This window comes from Cololabis saira, chromosome 6, assembly GCF_033807715.1.
Source record: "Cololabis saira isolate AMF1-May2022 chromosome 6, fColSai1.1, whole genome shotgun sequence".
In the NCBI taxonomy this organism is placed as follows: domain Eukaryota; kingdom Metazoa; phylum Chordata; class Actinopteri; order Beloniformes; family Belonidae; genus Cololabis; species Cololabis saira.
In genome coordinates this window covers 29,316,952-29,343,327 of record NC_084592.1, presented here as the reverse complement: position 1 = coordinate 29,343,327, position 26,376 = coordinate 29,316,952, and the positions used below count along the sequence as shown (strand labels likewise).

The 26,376-nt window shown below is 41.3% G+C and overlaps 1 protein-coding gene across 2 annotated transcripts in view; it reads left to right on the top strand.

Annotated features, from left to right (window-relative positions):
• Positions 1 to 26,376, top strand: part of tmeff2a (transmembrane protein with EGF-like and two follistatin-like domains 2a) — a 199,467-nt gene that overhangs the window by 106,803 nt on the left and 66,288 nt on the right. For both annotated transcript variants that reach the window (XM_061723924.1, XM_061723923.1), the window contains exon 4: positions 2,448 to 2,474. In XM_061723924.1, coding sequence (XP_061579908.1) covers positions 2,448 to 2,474 — 27 coding nt within the window. The remainder of the gene's footprint in view (positions 1 to 2,447; positions 2,475 to 26,376) is intronic.

Sequence of the window (26,376 nt, the reverse complement as noted above, 5' to 3'; positions counted from 1 at the left end):
CCATCCATCCATCCATCCACCCGCCGCTTATCCGTTCCCGGGTCGTGGGGGCAGCAGTCTCAACAGAGATGCCCAGACTTCCTTCACCCCAGACACTTCCTCCAGCTCTTCCGAGGAGAGTCCGAGGCGTTCCCAGGCCAGCCGAGAGACATAGTCTCTCCAGCGTGTCCTGGGTCTTCCCCGGGGTCTCCTCCCGGTGGGACATGCCTGGAACACCTCCCTAGGGAGGAGGGACATGCCTGGAACACCTCCCTAGGGAGGCGTCCAGGAGGATCCGGTACAGATGCCCAAGCCACCTCAGCTGACTCCTCTCAATGTGAAGGAGCAGCGGCTCGACTCCGAGCTCCTCCCGGGTGACCGAACTCCTCACCCTATCTCTAAGGGAGCGTCCAGCCACCCTGCGGAGGAAACTCATCTCGGCCGCTTGTATCTGCGATCTCGTCCTTTCGGTCACTACCCAAAGTTCATGACCATAGGTGAGGGTAGGTGCGTAGATTGACCGGTAAATCGAGAGCTTCGCCTTTCGACTCAGCTCCCTCTTCACCACGACGGTCCGGTACATCGACCGCATAACTGAGATGACTATATAAACAGGTGTAAACAGCAGACACTGAGATGACCAGAGGGGGGGACTGCAGGGCAGCATGCAGCTCCTGAAGCTCTGGCCTGCAAACATAAACAAAATAGAAAAACAGGGGGCAGACCAGCACAGCAAACTACAATAACAATGGAGAACAATTATGGTTATGAGATACTTCTAATTAATAACTGAGGGTTGATCTGAAGAAAAAGGAGAAAGAGGGGTGAAGGAGAAGCCGCTCAGTGGATCATATTGGTGTCCCCCTGTAGCGTAGGCCTATGGCAGCATATCTACAACAAAGCTATGTTTAAGACGAACTGCTTTAGCCTTGTCCTATAGCTGTAGCTATGACTACTGGCCCGAACACACTACAGTTTACATTAACTATGGGCTTTACGAAACAGAAACCTTTTAAGTTTGGTTTTAAAGGTGGAGGTGGTGTCAGCCTACTTAACCCAAACTGGAAGTTGGTTCCCTGATAGCAGGTCCGTCCTGCAGCTCTGAGAGTTCTATCAGGACTAGAAGACATTATTTTCCTAATATTGAAAGCAAATATGAGGCTGTGTTTCTTCCTTGTTCAAAACCGTATATGACAAGGTTCCAAAGCGCACCAGCGATCGACACAGGAATGGCTGAAAGGAAAAAAAGGTTATGGGATGGCCATCGTGGTGAATGGGCTAAAAGTCTTCCAAAATGATGTGAGTGACTGAGAATGTCATCAAGGAAATGACTACTTCAAGTAGTGATTGCTTAAACCGGATCTGCAAGTTACTGCTCTGCTGCTGCTTTGGGATTTTTTTTTTTTTCATTTATAATGAGAAGTGGTCAAAGCTGTTGCCATGACCAGATGATTTTATATATTTTTTTACACAAAGAAAAACCCCCACTTTGTATCATAACAGGGGGTGCTAAGTTTTGCTCAACTGGAAATGTCAGTCAAGCAGCATCAAGAAAAAGTACAATTTGCCTGGAGTCTCACTGAACCATTATTTCAGAAGTAGCTTGGCCGCGTTGACAGGATTCCGGCTTTAAATGGCTTTTTTGAAGCGTTGCTTTCCCCAGACACGTCTGACCATCTGCTGCAGTGGACGCAAAAATTTGCCACAGCGAAGCCATATTGTTGGTGAAAATGGATTTTATTGATCCAAACCATACGCCACAAATGTATCAGTGTCAGATATCTGCTCATATTCCATGTGTTACAGGGCTGAGATGGCCCCACTTTGGGCACCTATTCTTATAAACCCATCTCACATGGGTATTTCTGTGGAGCTGAGCTATTATCCCCCTACTGTCCTCTGAGGGCCCACACGCGCCTGCTCTCCTGCTCTTTGCATTTTAGCAGATCACTTTATGTGCCAGATCGAGTTACATGGAGCTTCGGAGTGCTCGTGAGTATCCCTTTCACAGCTGTATTGTTGAACAGTTTCGTAAGCTCGCTGTGTTTGAGGGGGCTTTACACAGATTCAGTGGGAGAGCCATGAAAAAGGATTCGCTGACACACAAACAGAATTGCAACTGGAAACAGTGCGTCTTCCCACAGTTCCACCACAGCCGCCACGAAATGGGGGAAGATGCACAATGCTCAAAAGCCTTAATCCATCCTCCATCTCCCCATTATCCTCCTGTTTTTTCCTGTTTTTAAATCTGACTCTCAGTATTACTTTCCGCTCTATCTTTAGAGAAATCTCATCTCGCTCAACCACACCCACAGTAACACAAAGTGTCTTTCTCTCCTTCGCACATGCAACCACAAGAGGCATATATTCAAGCAGACGCACGCTTACATATACAGACATGCTTATTCAGCTAATGTCTGTGACTACGCGAGCCTGCGGTTAATAACTGTGTTTGTTCTCTTCTGCAGATGCTGGCTCAGGATCAGGAGACGATGGTAAGATTACTCACCTCATCCTTTTCTGTCTCCACCTCCTCTGCTCTATCTAACTCCACATATTTTTAATATTCCTATTTTCCCTGAACTTGCCGTCTTCTCTACTGAATCTGTATTTTCCTATAATAATCAGACACAATGAACCGCAGGCTTGAATATGTTTGGTTCGCTCTGGAAGAGTTGAGGAAATTTGTCACTCTGAAAATGGAGCATGCAATATGTTTGAAGGAAAAATTCCATCAGTTCAAAACAATAGATACGTTCACATTTATAGATATTTTTTTTCAATATGCTTTAATACAGTACATCCGATTTGCTTATTATTTGATCAATTATATGCGTTTAACTGACGAAGAAATGTGGAATTAACTGGTTTTCTGTGTTAATACTCCATCTTCACCAAAGTCGGAATGGTAGATGCAAACAATGATCATTTCTTTGTGAAGTTTAAGATTTAATAGCTGTTTGAACCTCTGTTGGGTGCAGTGACTTCAAGCAAGCATTTCCAGTAACTTGGATCAGATCTGAGCATCATCTGCATTTTTGACAGTTGGAAATAAAAAATCCTTGCTAGAGCAAAAGGAAGATTAACTTCATATGCAAAGCCTACAATTGACCAAACACCCATTTTTTTTCTTGATTGAAACATTTAGATATAAGCATAAACATAAAAGGCATCACCTTGTACTTTGTATGACATCCATATGTAATGGTTTAGTTGCTTAACAACACAAAACTAGTCATGATGCAAGACAAGCTGAAACTCATGTCATTAAATATGACATTGGCGCATTGCCACATTTAGTATTCTCACAGAACTTCTTCAGATATTCGGTGTGAACGGCTCTCTTGAAGTCAATCCACAGTATTTCTTTGGGATTAAGGTCTTGGCTCTGACTGAGCAACTCCGAACAGCAGATTTGTGTGATGGGTTTACTAAAGTAGTTAGTCCTTCTGTATCATCTAGTTTGTGCTTGGCTTCAGCCGGTGGACAGCTCCCCTGACAATATCCTGGAAGCAAGCCCAAATCATGATGCTTTCTCCACCATGCTTCTCCATTTGGGTGAAAGTTTTTAAGTTAGTTGGCTGCCCTTTTTGTTTAGTTTTTTTCGCAGTGGTATTTCTGAAAGACGCTGGCCTGTATGTCTGATATGGCAGACTCATCAGTGGATATGTCTGCCAGTTCAAGTCATGTCTTTTAAGCCTTTAGCTGTTAGCGGTGGGTTCTCCTTTAGCTCACTGAGGATTCTGAATAATGTATTTATAGGGATCTTGGCTGGGTACCCTCTTATATGAAGAGTAGTTAGAGTACTTAACTGTTCAAGAAAGTAAACAATTTATTGAGAATTGTTTAAGTTATAATCTGACTCCCATCGGCTTGTCATTGTGACTAAGTTGAAGAGGAAACTATATTTTATGGCAATTTATTGCAGAAATCCAGTTAATTCATAGGGGTTCCTTTTTCTTGCCAGTGATTGCTTTGATTTATATTTCTCATCTTATTAGTGCACTGTTACTGAACGTGAATGTGAAAGGAGTCACTAGTATTGATTAAGCTACATGGCTGTATTTTTTTGCGCATTTTTCAACTCAACGTTTGGCATTCAGCTTCATTGTGATGGTTTACCTGCGAACATAGTTGACAGTTCTGCAGTTGAACAGCCTGAACAGGGAAAGAAAAGTGAGTTTTAGACTTGCAAATGTCCAGAAACATGACTGCCAGTTCTACTTCTGCTGCTTATCTGGCAGATGTGAAAACAAGCAGCTGCTTGCTAACACATTCACCAGAGCAACCTTTTGATCGTAATACACTAAATTTCACTGAGGTGTTTACAGCCTGATTAAGCTGCCAAGTGGCCTTTCGCTCTTTCCACAAGAGCAAAGGAAACAGCTTTTCAGCTTTTGAATTTGCTCGGCATTTTTGTAGCCGTCCAGGAGTTGAATAGCCACCTCCTGCTTCCATCACACGTTTGATTCATCAACTGCACAGAAAGATGGAGGCCACGACATTGCCTACATTTTATTTCATGACCTCTATCTTTTTATGTCAAGCTCACTTGCCATACAGTTGGTGTTTGGGAAAAAAAAGCCAACTCGTCTGTTGTTACAGAAAAAAACCTGGGGCCTCATGTACTAAGAGTGCGGCGCACAAAAAACGTGCGTACGCCACTTTCAACGCTCACGGTCGGATGTACAAAGAATGACGTGAACGTAGAAAGCTGCGGTCCTTCACTCACACACCAAGGCTGGCGTACGCACTTTTCTGAGGTTTTGTCCGTTGGCGACACTCACTGGTGATGCAGTGAAGTGCAGAATATGAGGAAACATGACGTCAACAATAAATTCACGACCACGTGAAGGACATGACAGTCCCCACATCACCAGATAAATTACACAAGAGTGGAGCTGCAACAATCTCACAATCAACCACATGATCTGAACAAACAACTAAAGGAGCTCAACGATGGAACCTGCAAATCCCGATGGAGCTTTGGCTCCGTTAGAGGAACCTGCTGATGGCAGGATCAGGAGCGAGTCTTCAGGGACCAAACTGATCTGCTGGTCCAGGACTAAAACTGAACCATCAGCTGGTTTAGTCTGGACCTGCTGGTCCAGGACTAAGACTGGACCATCAGCTGGTTCAGGTACCAAGAGGATCTTCTGGATCTCTGCCCTGAACTGGACCAGCTGCTCCGGTTCAGACCAACATGATGCTTCAGCTGGGGCTGCAGGTCGGACATCTGTCTGTCGTCATGACGACCGTATGGGAGGACTACTGATAAAAGCCAGATCCTAAACATCCCATAACTGTGTCTGGACAGAAATAGGCTACATTAAAATTAATTTTGAAGCAAAAACCGCGTTGTGCCAAAAAGTGATTGCCTGCCAGAATCTGATTTCTTCTGATTTGTGGCCGCGGGAGCGCGCACAGCAGCCGGTTGAGCGAGAGCGCTAAACAGTCAGATTTCAGATTATGAAGCTCAAGAATGAGATCAAGTCATATTTAGGCAGAAACAACCTTTCATTAACTGTATTTGGCCTTCAATCACTTTTTGGCACGACACCTGTCTCTCCTCCTGCGGATGCAACACTCCGAGTTACAGCGACTTTGCTCTTTATTTCTCACGTTTGCACCTCGATAATCCCGTCGGCACAAATTGTCTTTATTTCTGCAGCGGAGGAATCAGATCGTAATGCTTCATGTTTTAAATATAAATGTATTTTGTTCACATTGTTATACTTATGAGAGGGGTGATCGCGGACATCCATAATGTGTAAGACTATTTAAAAGTGTACATTGGTCTTAATCCGTTAGTATATAATATGCATGACAATAAACAACGAGGAGCTGTTTTTCATCCACCAAAAATTCTGGTGTCGGTTCTTAAAATACAAACAAGAAAAGCAGAGTGTAATGATGCACTAACGCTGCCCATAAACATTAACAAACCCGTACGATCATAATAAAACCACAACTCTTCACCGAACGCAACGCAAAGCAAAGAACACCATAATTTAGGTGTCAAACTGAATCCCAGAAGGGCCGGTGTCCTGCATGTTTTAGATGTTTCCCTGCTTTAACACACCTGATTCTAATTAATCATCATCACCAACTTGTCATCAAAGTCTGGATAGTTCTGTTGATGACACAGTCACTTGTATCATGGTGCAATGAAGCAGGGAAACATCTAAAACCTGCAGGGACACCGGCCCTTGAGGACTGGAGTCCGACACCCCTAAATGCCCCAAAATGAATTATTTATTCCAGCTCAGAGCATTTTCTTGTTAGGATGAGCGGTTTTTAATGGATAATTATCTTCATATCATATTCAAACATATATTTGAGGGAGGAGACAAGGCGGAGTGTTGTGCTCCCGCATGTGCGCTCAAATCCACGCTGATTGGGATGTACAGAGAAACCTGCGTGGATTTGGGCGAACGCACAGCTTTGTACATATGAATTTTTGCGGTCTTGTTAATTCCACGCACGGATTCACGTTGAAATCCACGCACTCTTAGTACATGAGGCCCCTGGAGTCTGGAAAAAGGTCTCAGCTACCAGCTGCTGCTGGATGATCATGTGAATTTGAAGAAAATATGTACAGTAAATGGCTCGGCTTCTCTTTTTTAGTTGTTTGCAGGGTAATTTTCTTGTAAACTGCTTGACTTGGAAGGCAAACTAATTATGTTAAAAATACAAAGCAAATCTTAAAATGGCCATATTATGCTCATTTTCCATCATCAGCTTTGCAATTTTTTAGCAGCTTTGCTAAGAAATCCAAAAACTTGCAATTCTTTCTGAACAACAGAGATTAAGAATCACAGTAGGCTCATCCAAAAAACAAGCAGATTTACCTAAAGTATTTTGGGATTTGTTAAAGTCCTGCAGACTCGTTGGTGAGCAGAGTTAATGGTTCATGAATGTGTGAAACTAAAGGTCATTTCCTGCTGTTGTGTAACATTCAAGGACGTCATCTCTCAGGCGTTAACTTTACGGTATGAATGTATACGCTCACCACCAGGTGTGCTAAATAAAGTGGCAGGTGAGTGTGTGTATATACATCTGAATATATGTCTGTTTTTTTTTTACTGCTGAGAGTGTGGTAAAATGTTTTTTTTTAGTCACAAAACATGGCTTTTGACACATGCCACTCGCCACCTCAGCTTTAGCATTTTAAAAGAACTTGAAACGGAGAGTCAGGAGTGATGTCTCACCTCCAGCCCTCAGCTTTAGTCTTTCTGCAGATCCACCGGCGTATATGTCCTTGTTGATAAAACCGTCCTCTGCGAGCTGTTGTGAAAGAACAAATACATTTGCCTAGTCGCTGTTCTGGGGGAACAAAGTGCTTCCATGCAACCGTGGCTGGCCAACTTTCACTCACAGCCAATAACACATTTCTTTGGAGAAATCTTGGAAACAAAAGCAAAGTATTTAGAAAGAAAAGCCAGGAGATGTGGCATGAAAACTCACTCGATCCTTGTTGAATAGTTGTGACCTTCCACTTTTAAATTGACTGTGGAAGCTCTCGTTCTTGTGGAAGATAACTATACAAGAAAATTCCACTCTGTGATGTCATCAAGAATTGATGCTACAAGAAAAGGCTCCATGCAGAGGTGTTCTCTGCTCCAGCAGAGCTTAATCTCCTTTTTGTGCTCAGCAATACTTCATTGCCTGCGTGACTCTTTTCTTGAGCTTGTGCTCACGTCAGTTAATTATAATGCTTAAAGTATAATTTGGCCACTTTAAATATTTATCAGACATTAAACAGGTTTTTATACAAAGAAGTTATTTAAGTAAAACAAAAAAGAAATTACAAAAGAAAAAAATTACCATGTCTGTGATGAAAACACAGTGATGTTGAAACATTATTTTGTTTTGATTTGAAGACTGTAAAACTAATCAGTGAGCACCAGTCATACTTTATTATCAGGGTCTGTTTTTTATGTCCTTCGACTAAGGTAACTGAATTAGCTGCATATTTCTGGGAGATTTGCAGAACATTCTTTTGAAGCCTGTATCTGTAGCATGCATCATAATTTACAGTCTTCACAAATCGATCATTTCAGTTTGCTACACTTAGCATTATTTTATGTGCAATTTTGAGGTTCAAAATACTGCGTTTGTAATGTTTCACAAAGTCGATGCACGCGCCGTATTTAGTCTGAACCATATCCTGTAGCTTGTAAGACACTTTCTTCTTTTCCCATTTCTGAATCAAAGACCGTGAATATGGCTTTTTTCCTTGCGCATATCAGTGTGTGTTTTGTGTGTGAGCAGAGTTGTATCTGATAGAGACTGGACCCAAACAGGGATACGACTGTGAAGTAGTGCGACTTGTGTAAGAGTCAATTTTCAGATGGAGAAGGCCTCTGGCTCTAAGTGATTCTTTGTGTGTTTAACTAATAATGCAAAACCTCCAGCTAATTCAAAGTGTGCTTTTCAGCTAAGACTCTGTTCATTAATTGACTAAAATGGCTCTGGACCAACATCAGTATTGGCTGTTTTCATTTACACCGACACGGCCGTCTTTATCCTCCCGTGAATTTACCCATCCTTCATTAACTTCCAAGCATGTAGCTCCAGCAGGTGTGTAGAAGAGAGAAAGATCAAAAGAAAATCTAATCTTCAACAAACATGCACAAAGAAAAGACAGCAAAGAGTAACGTGAGTGAGAGGACATTTAACTGGTGATGAACCAGGGGGAATTACATAGGGCTGAGGTTGGACAGAGAAACAGCTGAGGGAAAGACGTGAAACAGAGCAAAGAGAGGGCCAGTTCTACGGAGATGACGGAGAGCACAATGACACATATTTTCAAAAATGACCATCAAACATGGGAGAAAGGCAGACAAAAAAGGCGTTGTAAACTCACACATGGATTACACAAACTGACCCATGCATGACCAGCACACTTTGCTTGTTGGCTACATGTCGGGCAGAACTGAGTGCTCGGCTGTATGGAGGATCACACTTCCTGGGGCTGTTTCTGAACAAATAGTTTACAGGGTCTCTCTTCCATTAACACGGCCTGCGCTCAACAAAACCGGAAAGAAAGAGAGCACAATGTACAAGAAAGAAATCACAGAAAGTACTGCTTGTAAAATTGAAAATAAATATATATACATATAATATTTCCAAAATTGTAAATTGTTATGGTAGACCTTTGTCCTTTTAATGTATTATTATTATCAATAATATTATGAATTATCAGACTTATCAAATATTTGCATCATAACTAGGAATGGTTATCAGGACTTCATTACAGCAGTGTTGCTTTATCGCTGGATTGATGGTGCTTCTGATGTGCCGTCATCATACCACAATCAACCAATAAAAGCTCTTCATTTTCGCTAAATAAATAATCTGCATACCGTGAAACTACCCCGCCCTCAGTTTAGTTTAGTTCAGTTTCAGTTTATTTTTATTTGTTAGAGAGGGACAACGTACATTAAGAAACATTTAATAAAATAAAATGTAAATGTACCCAATTGTAGCCAAAATTGTAGCTAGTTTACATTGGCAGTCCCCCTGCCAGAAATAATAGGCTAGTACCTAGTAAAAAAGATTAAACACAAGTACAAACACATCAGCAATAACATATAACATATATAATTCAACCCTTACAATATATGCAGTTCATCCCCACATCGATAGTAATTGGGTGGCGCTAACGGCATGACAACTGTTGATTGAACAGAAATTGAAAGCTCCCTAACTTTTGACGGATGCTGTCCCTTTCCCACATGGTTTTATGTTTCACAAACGATGAAACCAGCTCACGGTGGACGGCGGTGGCGAAGACACTCAAGAAGGTAACGGTGAAAAAGAAAACGAGAAAGTGACCAAGCAAGAGACTAAACAAAAGCACTTAACCTCCACACCTACAGGGGGACCCTCTGTGTGAAAATTGCTAAAGTTCATTTGAACTTCCACCTTTGTGTGAGAGCTTGCCTCAGTTTGGAAACTTCACAATGCTCCATTTGTCATCTCCTGCTGTGACTTCAGGCAGCATTGTGCTGAGAATAGAAGATATTTCTGTTGTGAGCCTAAAAGGACACGGTGGGGAAATATAAAGAATGACACATGATTGTATTCTTAAGCATGCTCTTTCTTCAGTTGGTATCTTTGGTGTAGTTAGGACAGCTTTAACATTAAATCTAAGATCTGGCTAATGATTTAGCATTTAGCAGTTCATTAGCTATTGATAGTGTTAGACTACAGAGCCTGCTTCAAGAAAACTGGCCACAACTGGTTTCTCTGAGTAGCCCCTTGAAAGCTTATTATAAATCCTGACCAGCTGAGAGTAGTTAAGCACAGATTCTTCAGGATTGTCCTTCATTCATCCAGTCTCAACCTGTCAGAAAAAAACTCAGGAATCAAACATTCAGGAAGGAAAAAGACGATTAAGAAAAGACTGCTGAGGGACATTGAGGATATCTGTGGAGTGGAGAAGTTAGAGGGGAATGATGAGGGCAAAGATGAGAGGAGGAGAAATGCATATACAACCTACACAGGTAGAATAGATGAACTGGAAATATATGGAGAGATACAGAAGCAGAGAAGCAGAGGAAGGAGGAGGAGAAGGTCTGGCAAAGGTGGAAGAAGCTGCTGGTGTTTTATAGGCAGGGGAGAAGGTTAAAGCAAGTGGTCATAAAAGGTAGGTTGGACTTGTTCCAAGGAAAGGAACAGTGGAGAGCCATCCTGGTCAAAATCAAATATATTTTAATAGCAGGCGATAAATCTGCACACATAAAACTCGGGTAAGCTAAGAAGTTGAATTGGCTGAAGGCAGTATGTGTGAATATGTGTGAATATGTGTGCGCAGAGCAAAAGCCTAGCAGCACTTCGCGCATGGATGCACTCATGCTTCTGTGAGTTTGTCCTCTTGTGCGCCTGCTGTTTTTTATCTGATAAGTGAGAACACAAGTCAGCTGTGCAGGAAGAGGGCCTTTGGACATGAGTTTAGTCACATGGCCCCTTCAGTCCAAATAAGACATTTGTCTAAATCAAATTGTACAGTGGGGAAATTGAATTGCTCTCACATTATCTCAGAGGGGAACAAAGGACAAAGCACGCTTTGAACCTAAAAGATTTCTGCATGTCTCAACAAATATTGTCTGGTTTATTTTGGAAGAGAACGGGGTGGGTGGTCGCTCTGGAATTTCTCTGAAGCCACAGAAGCCAAAATGTGAAACGGATGAAAACAAGGAGAATGCGTGAGCCTTTGTAACATCATACCCCAATAATTGAGATGCACTGATACCCCGGAAGATTGAATGAATGGCATTAAAGATTTGTCAAAATCAGTGACTTTTGGATGGACGGTAATAAAATGCACCAATTTAATTTACTAATGGCAAATGTCATCAGGTGAAGTGGAGTTGAATTTTTGACTACTGCTCCCAAACAACAAATGTGACTGTTTGTGGAAGTTTTAGTGTCTGACCAGAGTCTGGACTTGAAAGTGCTGTTGGGACTCTTACTTCCACTTGCAGGAGGTGGCGGCCACGAAGGGACCGAGGTCGTATGAGCAAACAAAGTGCGAAGTTATAGTTCTCTCATGTACCGTCAGCCATTCTTTATTAACAAATAGGCGCATATCAGCAAACAAGGAATAATTGTTTGTTGGTTTATGGGTTCACTTATTTTTTTCTCTCAGCAGAGTTAATGTTAAATGAATGTGTTCAGTGATACATAAAATAATACATACAATTAATCATAATTATCTGTAATCAGCTGAAGTACATTGTGTTTGTCTGTTATTGCGACTTAGATAAAGATCTGGGGCCTAATCTATAAAGCTTGCTTGCGCAGAAAAAGGGCTTGAAAGATGCGGAAGCCGCCTTGTACGCAAAGGCTAGGATCTAAAAAGAAAAAACTAACCGAAAAATCTGCTTATCTTTACGGCAACCCAGACCCTCCCGTAAGAATTTACTTAAGACACGGGGAACTGGCGACACAGGCTGTGAGGTGGTGAAATGAAGCCAGATTCATGTCATACTCCTAATAATGTCATCACATATCACAACATATATCAGACTTATAATAAAATAGCGCTGATCGTTTCCCTCTGTGTGTGAAGCCCAGCGTCAGTCAGGACTCTGGTGCTGCAGCAGCCGCGGTGACACGCCGGGAACCTCCTTCACCCACCGCTTTAGGACAGAACAAATGAGGGGCTTCGTATAGCGTTTAGGGGCTCCACGGAGCCCCTCATTTCTTCCCTAAAGGGACACAGATTTTTTTATATATATATATAATGAGTTTTACGCGTGCGTGAAACCTTTAGGTGCGGGTGTAAGCCTAAATTATGGTTCCGCGTTAAAACGACGCAGAGCCTACGGCGTAGGGTACGCGGTGACGTGCACCTACGCCGTAGGCTCTGCGTTGGTGACCGCGGAACAATAAATCAGCCCTGAGCAGCACTGAGGGGAGAGGGGAGGGTAGGAGGGGGTGTGGGGCTGCCGGGCCGTTCTCGCATCGTCTTCGCACAGGGTGTGTCGATGATTTGCAATTAACAGCTGATCCTACCGTTAGTTTTTAAACTGTAAAAAGTGGGGGGGACAAAAACATGATTTTGAAAAGACGGGGGGACATGTCCCCCCCTGTTGCGCCGGGGCACTCACGGCGTTTAGCGCAGCAACGGCGTGCTGCCACTCACTCGCTTTATTTTATACTATTTATTTTTCTACTTTTACTGTGACCACAAAATAATGGCGTTTTCCTGTCCTCCACATCATCCTCAACATCTCGATCTCAGATCTCAGTGAAATTCAGTGGGACGGTGGCTGGATACTTCTCATTCATCCTGAAGCCAAACAGGCTGCAGGAAGCCACTGCGCATGCTCAGCAGGCTCATTCATATGCAAAAACATACCATTTTTGGTATGAAGCGGGCGTGTAAAGGCGGGATATGAGGCGGATTCAGCTGAGCAACCTTCCAGCTGGACTGTGATTTCTAAAGCGAACATTGCGTGCAGGTGTGCGTGCACATGGTTTTAGTGATCCAGATTTTTTTTTGCGCCCGGCATTTTCGGCCTTTGGGTGTACGTGCACTTTTAGTATGAATTCTACGAAGTCCATTTTAAATGAGGCCCCAGGTCACTTTTAAAGCGATTAAATGCACAGAAACGGTTCATTTTAAGGGGCTCACATGCTTTTTTTATATCCACTGTATTTCAATATAAAAACTGTTGCATCTGCTTGAGTACATACACCATTTTATCTTGACAGATATTTCAACATTGAAACATTAAAGCCTCACAGAGGAACTTTCGCAATTTAGGTTGTGTCCGAGATTTACTCTTGTTTAACCTTTGTTTGGTTTCTTCCGTCATTACTTTCTTACCTCGCCACGGTAGCTCTGTGAGCCAGCTTCATCATCTTCGATGTGCGACATTGTGCTGTAAAGCGATACTCCGTAAAACGACTGGGATGAGAGTCCAAAGTTACTGTGGCTTGGTTTTACCAATAGCAGGGTCAGATGACAACAGGAGCTAGGCGACACTTCCTAAAAATAAGCAAATATTTCTTCCAATGAAATTGAAACTAATATTTGTGCAGATTTTATATGAGGGTCACCCAGCTCACATGAGCTTTCTCTGCTTGAGTCACCTGGGAACATTGCCTAGATCATTGCTGCAACTGATACAGATGTCAGTGGCGACAACAATGACAAGACATCAGCTGATAAATTGCGGGTCACACACCATCTTGTGACTCTGATGAAGGCAAAAGGAATCGCAGAATCATGTCAGGTATTTAAAAAACCTAAATAAAACCTAAAATCATTAATCTTAACAATGAAAAGATTTTGTCACAGGGACCCCACCACTCTGATACCCCATGTTATTGTTTATAGCTCATTTCCTGAACAGCGTGCTGTACATAAGCAGGTGGTTGCTTGTTTTTAAAACTTTGTTGGGACCTTTACTCCAAAGAATCAGTTTTCCACAAAACGCCTTTGGGAGTCAGTTCCCAGAACTGGTACCGGTTTGTGACTCAGTTGCTGTCAGTCACTGAATTTGAATTTCTGTTGCATGTATTCTTACAAATTCCCAAACATCCTTCAAAATCAATACCACATGCAAAAGCCCGTGCGTTACTGTACAAAGTAAACCCGTGCCACTTATCATGTAGGAATCATTTGTGGAAATGCCAAGCTATAAACTCAGTCCCTCAACTGTTCACAGGTTAATTCATTTAAAACTACAGATGGCAAGATATGAGGTAACTGGATAATTGCTTTATTGCAAAGCTTGTAATTCATTGCTACTTTAACCCTACAATGCTGGATGTATCATATTTTCTGAGACCTCTGAACCACCCCTATAATCAACACAGGAAATAAGAGATTTTATACAAACCAAAAATATAAACAACTAAATGAAAAATACATAAACGTACCTACTGTATTCCTAATGATTGGAAAAATAATTATTCAGAAATTGTTAAATACAAAATTTTAAGTGTTTTTCATTCTATATATATAATCAATACTTTAAAAAGATTTTTTGGAGGTGTTATTTTATGTCAGGCATTAAAGGGTTATAAGTTAAGGGTAAGTTATCTTAGGAACATCTAAATGTTCTCCATTGGAAGCTAAACATACTCTTAGTTCAAAGCTAATACAAAAATTAAGAAAAAAATGTAATGGTAGGCCTATTTACCATAAAAATAAAACCTTTTCCTTGGAATGCTAGCATTTTACTTAAACTTAAATGACTGATGGTGAAAATCTTTGGTTTCTGCCCATGCCACTTCTACCTTTCTTTCCATAGATGTTAGCAAATAGATTGCCTATTCAATACCACCTGTAGAGAAGATCTTATGTCAAAGATGACAGAAAGTTAAGCTGATAGGAACCTTTTTAAAGCTTTTTTATTGAGATAACGCAGTCTTTAAAAGTCTGTTTTGCCACCCAAAAACTGAAATTATTTACCGTTGTTTTAAAACACTGAAGCGTACTTTAGGTCTGTCTTTCCACAACTGAATATTAAATATAGACTTTTTGAAAATTACTTTACCGGAACTAAGTTTGTATTAAGCATATCAGCATTCTTAAGCCCGAAGGGACACTTTCCTGCCTTAAGTCCTGAAGTCAGAGATTTCCAGTGTGATGCACTGTGGGCTGCAGTGACCTAATTTGGCTGCAGGTTCAGACCAATGCTTATCTAAATGAAGCGCTTTGTGAAGGTCAGAATGGCCTCCCTAACTTTTTAGAGCCATTTTCTGACTGAATGGAGAGAGAAAAACGACTCTATTATGAGTCCTTAGTGGTAAAGAGAGCGCATCACCGCGACCTGCAGTCTCATTACCATTATTTATGTGGCATTTTCCCACAGACTTTTCTTCTGCCTGCCTTCCTTTGTGTGTCTCTGTAATTATTCGCTGTTCTTTGTTGGGGCTTACTTTTTCATAACTTGTCTTTTTTCTCTTATCAAAAATATTTGAATCACTATCTTGTCATTCCCTTATTATTGATGACGGACTTATATCATAAAGACTTTGTATTTTTTATATTCATACTCACATGTGTGGTCCTGTGTGTCTCATTTTTGTGCCACATTTATTTTGCTTGTCGAATAATGAAAACAAAAACACTGTACTCGGCCTAATTGAAATACAATAACCTGATTGGGGTAATTAATCTAATGATCAGACCCACAACATTATGGATTTGCAAACACTTCATTAGTTTGAATTAATGCAAAGACTTCACTATGGTACAATTATCAATTCAATATCAATTGATTTTTTTTTTTAATTACTATGCAGCAGTACACAAAAGTAGCTGAATGAGGTGCCACCAAACACTGTTACCATTATTTTATCAAGTCAGATTGTTGTGGAGCAACAAACCAGTCAAATTGTATGCAAGTCTCCCTTAAGCAGCTGCAACACATTCCAATGATCGGATGAACTTTAACTAACATTACGCATACTAGACTCCGCACTAATAATGGATACTTCTATGATGGACTTCAAGCGCATAATAAGCATACAATTGAGTAATATGATGCAGTTGTGATATAATACTAATCATTATGCACTCCTGCATTAGGCTTTGCCCTTGAAAAATTATTTCAAAGATCATCAACTGCAATGTTTGTCTGTGACTAGCAACACCGGGAGCAGCGATCACAATCATTTCTCAAAGACTGAAGATTTTTTTTTCCATCTTCAAAATTGAGATATTCTTTTTCACCGTTTTGAAGAGAAGTCGGATGACGGACCATTATGAATACGGAGAAAAAACTAGGAGCGTTACAATCATACAGAGAAAAAAATTGGAAACACTTCCCTTCACTTTCCTTTTTGAAAAACTGTAATGGAAATGCGACTACACTTGCACCATTGTAGGTGTTGTATTTTGTATTTTGCATCCCTTTATAGTGCATTGTCTTGTGCTTTTCTAGCACAATTTTTGCTCAGTAATTATTTTCCAACAGTGGTTTGCAACTGTGTTGAAAGAGTGATTTTCGCTGGTAATTTTGTCAATTTTTGTAATTTTTTTTTATTTTATATTTGTATCCAGTGCTCCTACCTAAGTCAGTAGTGGGCCTTGCTCTCCCTCTACCAAGCCCTGCACTGAGCTCAAGTCTCCTCCTTACTTGAGGAGTAACAGGCCGCTTCTTTTCACCAGGGTGGGGCTTTTCTGGCCAGACTTAGCGTGTGGAAGGATCACGTTATTTTGGCCAGATCCCACCCCATGTGGTGCCCCGGTTGGCCAGAGGGGGCATGTGTAGCCCAGGACTGCTACATGTTTTTGTTTTTGTAGCTCACATTATCTACCCAAGGGAACACGGGGAGAACATGCAAACTCCACACAGAAAGGCCCTATCGCCAACCCCACCCAGGGCGTGCATGCTGAAGTCATTGGAGTAGTGATGCACCGAAATGAAAATTTGTGGCCGAAACCGAAAATAATAATAAACACTTGGCCGAATACCGAACAATACCGAACATGGTTCTTCGCAGTTTTTCATTTATTTTGCCAATTTTTTCACCATTGCCTAAATCAAATAAATTTGATTTAGGCATGCTTTTAAAAGAAAAATATCTTTTACAAAATTACAAGGTAGAAAACATTTGTTGAACATAAAAAACTGAACATTTTTTAATTTCCCAGCATTTCTTAAATATTCCAGCAGACATTATACCCGCAAAGAACAATAACTTAAAATAAATAAATTAGCAAAATACATTTTTTGGCCATCTTTGAGCTTACGTTAGGCTTAACTGACTGAACATTGTAACATAGATACAACTTAAAACAATAAAAATGCATTAAAGCGCTCAGGGTTTTTTTGTATCATTTCAAATTATAAATCAAACTTGTAGTACTGAAAGACTTTGCAGATGTGCCCCCTCTAGATATTTGAGCAGAACATTCATTGCAAACAGTCATTCTTGTATTATTCTTCGCCACTCTAAAATACTTCCACACTGCTGACATGTTTGCACCGCACCACTTCACTCCACGCTCTTTTATCTGTTTGATTTCGTCATCTAAACGCACCTGTAATAGATTGATTTATGTTGTTTTGGTTCCACCTGCTGGTGAATGTTAGGTAAAATTCTTATGTGGTTAGTTTTTTGTTGGCCAACACTTTATGTGGTGCGCAACCATTACGGGAGTGTTATGAGGTTAGTTTTTGGTTGGCCAACGATTTATGTGGTGCGCAACAGTTATGGAGCGGCCAGTCTATTTATATCACAACGCCGTTATTAATTGTTCGGTTTTTTTCCCACTTATTCCACCGAACACCGAAAGTGTTTTTTTGCCATTTTCGGCCGAACAATTTCGGTTACCGAACAATCGGTGCATCACTACTTTGGAGGAAGTAAAGAAATTCTGTCAATTTTAAACATGTTAATGACAACGCCCGAGGGACAACTGTTTACATCCAAAAGCAGCTGAGGGAGGTTATTAAGGCCTATGTTACTGTCTGGAGTAACACCTTACATCCTTTACAAGTTAAAGAGGGCACTTTGTAGGGCACCAGAAAAATTGCAATCAATTAAGTAGACATTTAAAACTGTTAAAAGATGCGATATGAGTGATAAGCTCACAGCAGGAAGATCAGGAGTCCTGTATTATGTGTTTCACCAAAACACGGCTGCATGATGCAAGGATGTGTAGAGATGCGTAATCCAGTGCGTCTCTAAAAAGCTTTCAGACTATACAGGCAGACAGAGACTGCAGCGAGTGGTGAAAGTAAAGGAGGATGGATGGATTCCTAATTACTCCACCAAAGAAAGTAAAATATTGCTCAATGCAAATATACTTCTTGCCGATACTCTATTAGGCAAAGCAAATCATAATTTCTTACTTCTCATCTCTGCCTTCTCACTCATTAGGTTAAAGTTCAGCTGCAACATGTTTCCCAAAAAACTGTGAGGAAGTTCACACCGGAGGTGTAGGAAACTCTGAAGGTCCCCAATGGGATCCCCTCTGAATTGACATTAATGCATGACTGAATATGTGTGTTATATTGACCTTCATGGTTAAAAAAACCCCATCTCCACCAGAAAATTGAAATTAAGCCTCTCTTCTTCGGACTTAGCAGGCACACACCCTAACCCCTTAACCCATACTGTTATCTGAGAAACTTAAGATAAATACAGGTAGATTTTTCTACAACTGTAAAGGTGACTCTAACTCCAACTCCAGATCTAGATCCAGATCTACTGTCATCTCTAGAAATACTGAGTTGTCTGTAGAATGGTGAGGTGTATCTGTGCTGGACTGGAGGCTGAGGACAGTGAACTGGTGGACTGATTTGTGGCATGATGTGGAAACAATCATCTCATTTGTATAATTTTAGGAGAAACATGAGTGAGATAGATTTTCATCCTGGAGGAAGGGGTAAAGGTATCCAAGGACCATAGAAAGCTGGGAGCACCCTCAAACAACATTAACAGACTGGAAAAGCAACTAGCGTTGTCTACAGGATTAGACAGAGAAGACAACACTTACTCAATTTGACCTTTTGCAAGCTGATCAATTTACTTCATTATTGTTCTTTTTCTTATTTGAATTCTTACTGCTAGAATAGTAAGTTCAAGTGGCCTACTGCCCTGTGGTTCCCTGGTGATTGTTTACCTCCCACAGCCTTCATAGTGGTGGGCTGCTACCCCAGCCACACTGCTATTGCTATGGCAACCAAGTTGGAGGTCTCGGAAAGTGAGTAATCTAATTGTTCCACTTTGTGGCATAGTGATAAGGCTAGCCACCATCAGTCCACCTGTGTGTGTGTGTGTGTGTGTGTGTGTGTGTGTGTGTGTGTGTGTGTGTGTGTGTGTGTGTGTGTGTGTGTGTGTGTGTGTGTGTGTGTGTGTGTGTGTGTGTGTGTGTGTGTGTGTGTGTGTGTGTGTGTGTGTGCGTGTGTGTGTGAGACAATCAAGCTATTTAAAATGTTTTTCCTTAATAACTGGTTGTAGGGTGTTTAGGTTTCCAGCCCTGTTGAAAAGTCCAAACTCCCACTGAAGTTTACATTGTGCACCAATATAATCAACATCAAAATTGCAAAATGTTTATTGCAGTCTTGTAGACATATTTCCCTGCTCTGTGTGTCCATGGTAATGTGCTCTAATCCATATGGTTTATATGGGAGCTTACGCACATAAAACTGTTGTCTGAATTGGCTTTGCCACTGTTGCAAATAGTTATGTGGAGCCATTCAGCCATTGCATATTTTCTATGCGTTGCAAACCAAGCTTCACCTAAGGCTTATCTCGCTGGCTGGCAGGAAAGAAACTCTTCCCTCTTGAAAGATTTTCACAGCATGGCTTATGCTAGCAAAGTTGCACATGAGTGTTCTTAGGACAGAAGAGACAAAATTGGAGATGTGTGGCCATAAAGCAAAGTACCATGTCAAACCAAACACAGCATGACAGCTGAAGCAGTTCATGCCAACTTTCAAGTATTCTTTGCAGCCACAGGACCTGGATCCCCTGGACTTACTAAGTTGACCATGAACTCAATGTTTGGTATTGTGGGGGAAACATCACACCCTCTTTTCTTTTATCAAAGGGGTTATCCATAGCATGTGGGTCACAAATGACAAACTGAATCACGTACCAAAACAATCCTTTCGCTTCACAGTTCAGCTGAGGTCAGTTGTGAACAAAGCAGCAAGCAGAGACTGCACAAGACTGGAATGATGCTATTGCTTCTCTGCAATCAGATGATGTAGGTAAATTGGTAACTCCCGTTGTCTGAACTAACAGCCAATGTAGGTAGAGGGTAGGACCACTGAAAGTAGCCAGCAGTCAATGTGAGTCCTGAGTGATTATCAGCAGCTTCAACTGCCAGAATCAGGGCCTACAAGTCCAAGAGCAATGCCAAACTGTATACCAGTCTTAAAAAGTAATTTAAAACCAGCATTCATCTCCAATATTCAGTGAGGAAAAGTATACAATGTTAACATTTGTAAGAGGAGTCTGGTGTGTTTGTCGGAGCGACTGCACTACTGGAAGCTAGGAATCATGAACCACTCAGCTGTTTTTCAGTTCAGTAACATGCAGTCAGAGGTCTGATCAGGCACTGAACGATTGAGTGAATGAATGTTTTGAAAAGAATATTGTAATGAATTGATTCTAGAGGCTCAGTACACTGAAAGGAATGGCTGTACCCATCAATAGGCACAAGCCGCTGGGAAGGAGCATGCGAGTAAACACTGAGTGAGGAGGACGTAAAAGATAGCGAGAGTTAAAACTAAATCGGCCATATCTGTGACAAATGTTAACAGCAATTGTAAGCGATGCAAGCCTATTATAAACATAGTTAACAAGAAAGGGCAATAAAATAAATCAGAGAGATGGTGAATTGTAAAACCATTCTACCTTGACTCCGGCTCTAGCCCCCATTTAGCCATGCGTGGCCAAACAAAAAAGTGAGGCCAAAAATCAGTGTGCAGGGCGGCCTGAACTGACCCTGTTAGGCATTCGGAGTGACAATGGGAGAGCAACTGGCCTCAGCTTCAATACTCTCTTCTTTGGCTCGACAGTGGGAAAACGACTAAGGTGTTGCAGTGGCCTAGCCAAAGTCTAGACCTCTACTCACTTGAAATGATGTGGTGGTACCTTAAATAGAGCCTTATGACAACTTTACTGTATGTCAGTTACACTGAGAAGACAGTCTTTGATCAGATTCAAAGTAATGATCAAGGTGATGATTTATTCCCTGCTCTCCCAGAGCATATGTTCAGGCAGAGCATGTAAGGAGAGTTTGGCCGATAAGCCTTTCTGCTGGCATGGGGAAATAGATAGAATCTGCAAATGAGATGGAAGTGGAGTCTCTCAATCCTTCATCCAGACGGTATAGCAGTCTCACCCACTGTCTTTCCATTTCTATCTCTCACCTGCGCTACTTTTGCTTTTTCCTTTATCTCTCTATGGGAACCTATCTAATCACACATGGTGCTCTGGAATTATTATTGAAATTTCTTTTGCCAGTGTGTGGGTGTGTGTGCATCTGTTGCTGTGTTTGCCCATGCATGCCGCAAGGCCCCTGAATGATATGAATTGCAGTGGTGTGGCGGTGGGGTTGAGACGGTATCTGGTGTGTCTGCGCTTTCGGTGCAAGCAGGTGAAAAGCATCACGGAGGCTGATGAGAACCGCGGGTTCACCCTTGGGCCAGCCCTCGCTCTCTCCAGCATCAGGAATTCAATTGTCACATATTTTTTTTTGTCATCTCGAAAATAATGGAAGAGGGCTGAGAGTTAGTGTGACATGGGAAGGGAGAAAGACTGGTGCAAATTAAGGTTATATTGGGAGGGAGCAACGGTAGGAATGGATTTTTTTTTCTGTAATAGCAGGATTTGACTGGGATTAAGGGAGGGATGTCAGTGGATAGGGGTGAGGGTGGTCACAGACGGATGTGACACGGTTACTGCCCCATCAAGTTTTTCTGTAGACTAATAGTCAGCAGATCCATCACATCCGTGAAAAATAGATTAGTCAAGCCACACTATAGAAATATACAAAATAATGTTGTATTACCATACTCTGATCAAATCTGGCACATTTGATACCAGCTCAGTTACATTAACTTAGATTGTGCTGTAAACACCTGCTGGACACAGTTTTGTAGTGGAATATCAGCCTGCACTCTGGAAAACAGATATGATGTTCCAAAATGTGAGTTTTAAACCTTCATGCAGCATTGGGGGAGACATCCACCTACCTTTTTGGTCCTTCCCTGGGGTTATGAAATCATGCCTTTTTACGTAAGCCTGGTAAAAACCCTTGTAAATATACAACTACATTTTCCTCAGTGTCGTTGTTTATGGAATTAAAATAGTGCTATTACCTAGCACTGATTTTATTTTTTAATGGTGATGTGCTTGAGAGACTTCTGTTTTTTTCCCTCGCTGTTTCTTTCGGAGCTGCTCAGTTGTTCATTTTACACTCTCTCCATCCCCCGGATCATTTTCCAGAAATTGCATTTTGGTCATGTCCCAGATTTCTTGTAATCACACCAGCTTTCATTTTCTTTGTCATCAGAAAGCTACAGTAGCATAGCTCGTTTGAAAGTGTGTGTGTGCCTGGATGATGCTAGCAAAGCTCTTCCAGCTACAAGCTCCGAGAGGTGTGTAGGAGGGAGAATCGAGCGAGGACGGAGGGAGGGAGGAAAGAAAAGAAGAAAGGAGCGGAGAAAACAGGCTAACAATACTGGCTTTTTCATGTGGTCCTGTGTGGAGGGGAAAAGAATATTTTCCCATTTGCACAACTTTAATTGCAGCAGCTATTATTCTGTGAATGCTCGGCTAAGCAGGAAACGAGGACAGGTTATTTTATCTGCCTCCTATATTCAAAGCCAACATTACATATTTTCTGCCCCTCTTATAGCTTTCTTTCCCAAGGCATTTCATTTATTGTCCAATTTAGTAAGTCTGACCAATACACAGCACTATACATGCAGGGATTGATAAAGCTTCTGTGAAGATACTGTTTGAACCTTTTTTTGTAGATCATAATTACTTAATTAATTAATTATTCATAATTAATTTTTTGATTATTTTTTTTAATACAACCCCAATTCTAAATTAAAGCTGCAAGCAGAGATGAACGGGCCCTCGAGCGTGCAATTTGCACCAATTAAGGTCAAGGACTCAAAACTAAGTCCGATGACACCAACCACGACTCTTTATGTCAAACCATTCAAAAGTTCTGGCCGAAAATAGGAACTATGAAATATCGACCAATCAGAAGAAGGGGCGGGGCTAATTCACACCAATTATGGTCAAGGGATTCAAAACCATGTCCGATGACACCACCCACGAGTCTTTATGTCAAACCATTCAAAAGTTATATGAGAAAATAGGGACAACCAATCAAAAGAAGGGGCGGGGCTAATTCAGGCCAATGAAGGTCAAGGACTCAATACAGAGTCCGATGACACCACCCACATGTCTTTATCACGACCCGTTCAAAAGTTATGGCAGAGAAAAGTTTTCTAGGGGGCGCTGTTGAGCCGTTAGGCCACGCCCATTAATGCAAACCATGAAATATCAAATTTATTGCAAAATTTGGTGACTTTTGGGGAACTATCAAATATGGACCAATCAGATAAAGGGGGGGCGCGCTTTTTGGCGTCTAGCGTCGCCACGGTAACGCTTTTGAAAGAGAAAAGTAATGCGAGTCGTCGCAGGATGGAGACGCACATTTTAATGTATAACATACGTGGGTGCACGTTACGGTTCGGGCTCTGAAGCGGCTGAAGAAATGGCACAAATTGCGCCAAAATGACACGATTAATTCAAAATGGCCGACTTCCTGTTGGGTTTCGTCCATGCGCGAAGAGACTTTTCTTTAAGTTGCGACATGATACAGGTGTGTACCGATTTTCGTGCATGTACGTCAAACCGTATCGTGGGGCTTGAGGCAGAAAGTTTTCTAGGGGGCGCTGTTGAGCCATTTTGCCACGCCCATTAATGCAAACCATTAAATATCAAATTTTTCGCCAGGCCTGGCTTGCAAAATGTGGTGACTTTTGGGGCACGTTTAGGGGGGGCAAAAAGGCCCTCATTTCGTCGGAAGAAAGAAGAATAAAAAATAAAAAAATGTAAAAAAATTCCTACAGATACAATAGGGCCTTCGCACTGTAAGTGCTCGGGCCCTAATTAGTTGAGATAAAGTATGAATGAATACCGGTTTCAATGATTTGCAGATCTGGAAACTGATAGTTTATTCACAGATAAAGGAAATAAATATGATGCAGAGCTGTCAACTCAGATAACCTACTGTTGCTAGCAGTCATTGTAGTCATTGTACTGTATTTCTACAGGGATTGCTATTACAGAGCCATTTGTTGTGTCTTGTGCCAAGAGCTGACATGAATTTACTTGGGATATGGTGACCCCCTTTCATCAGGAGTGGCATTACTACATACTGTGGCTTTAAGGTGAAGTACAGTAGTTCATTCTGGTTAAAAGATGATAAAGTCAGAAGGTCAGGGTGGACGGATGGGTCAACATCCTCTAACACAGGACAAAGGTTGTCATTTAAGACTGCCTTTTTTTTCTTAACGTATCTGTCTAACTCCACCGTATTTAAACATCTTTATTACCAGAGTTTTTGAGTTATTATTGATGAAGCTCCTACTGTAAAAGATGAAGTCAAAGCTAATTCAATTTACAATCCATACCTTAACATGTCACGATTGTTGACCAAGTTCAAATTGCAGCCCCTATGTAAGGCACCATCTCGTCATTTTACAGGGAAATATGTTTCCCAGTCGCATTTGTTTTCTTGGAAATACTTTGTTTACACTGGTTTAGTGAAGTGTGTTGAGTCATTATCAATGAAATGAAATAGAGCATGAGAGCTATATTTTCCTGCTCTAGAGTTGACTGCATTTTCAGTTGTGGTAAACAACACCAATATACAAAAGAAGTGTAGATGCCAATAAAGAGGTTTTTTTCATGGTTACATAAGCATTGTGTATTTTAGTGACGCACAGATTAATCATGATCTAAGATGCTGATGGAGACAGCTCATCTGCACAAAATGTGATAATTGTTCTCCTGTTCTTATAATCAACACCCACAGCAGAAATGTCATTAACAGCTATTCATCATCTCATTGCTGGCCCTTTTTCCTCACACCAGAGACTCAGCAGAGATATGCAATGAGGAAAGCAAGGTTGACACCTACAGCCTGCAGCTTCAAGTGCAAAGCATGCAGGGTGAAACTGATTTTAGTAAGAAAATGCAAAACACGGATGTCTTGGGAGATCAGAAAACAAAAGCACCGAAAACCCTTTTAATTAAGTACCACAAGGATCCAATACGAAAGCATCTTTTTCAAGGATGTTCTCACACCTCTCATCTCATCTCTGCAGCTGGGTTAAGGGGGTACAATCAGCCACTCCACCTGACTCTACTCTCCTCTTCCATGGTGTTTGCAGTTTTGTAAATTAGACATAAGACTTTTGTGCGTCCCACGTTTGAGACACAGCTAAGAGGAAACATCTGGTTTTTGGACTGTTGAGAATGCAGGAGGAGAAATTGGAGTTAATCGAATGGCCACCAGGGGTTGGCTTCAAAAGTGAGTCGGTCTCCAATGATCCTTGTCTCAAAATGTCCAACGTCACAGCAAAAATAAACAAACTTACAGTTTGTTTATAGAAAAGAAAAAGATGACAAACGTATGCATAATTAGCAATACAGTTTTTGAATGATGGCTGCCTTACAAAATGCTAACAGGTCGCTGTGATTATCATAGCTACTTAGCACTTTGCAGTTTCTTGTTTTCAAGGCAGTCCTCATTTTGAATGTCGCTATCAAAACATCTGGAATGAGAACAGATTTGATCACAATGAATGCGAGACGTTGGTGTTAGGAAGCATCAAAGGGTACCATAAACTAAGCTAAAATAGGGAGCTTATTGCAACAGTTTTAAGTTGAATGTGTACCAGCTTTTCATTCTGCCCATTTGCCCCTTATTGGATTAATGGGATTGGGCAGTCAGTTCCCACCAAACTGGCTTCAAAACTACTCCTTAGAAACCTGTAGGTGAAATCACAGAGGGTTTTACCAGTTCACTTAACGCCAGCGAATGACACCCGTTGTGAAATTACATGGCGCTATCCACACACAAAAAAACAAAGGCTTGAAATTCCTTTGTTCGACACAAAAAAGAAACTGTCAAGCTGCTTTTTTCTATTCAAAAGGTATGGAAACTATTTCTCACAGCTAATTGTCTCCCCGCACTGCACTGTAATATATAGAGGCTAAACTTCATCATGCAGCACTTCAGAACTACCTCCCTGGGGAGTAAATAAAGAAATCAACTTTCCCTCTGCCCATACAACTTACAAATGATCTGCTGCTGTGATGTAAACAAAGTGCCCGTCACATTAGACTCTCCCAAAGCGCAGCATATACATTTTG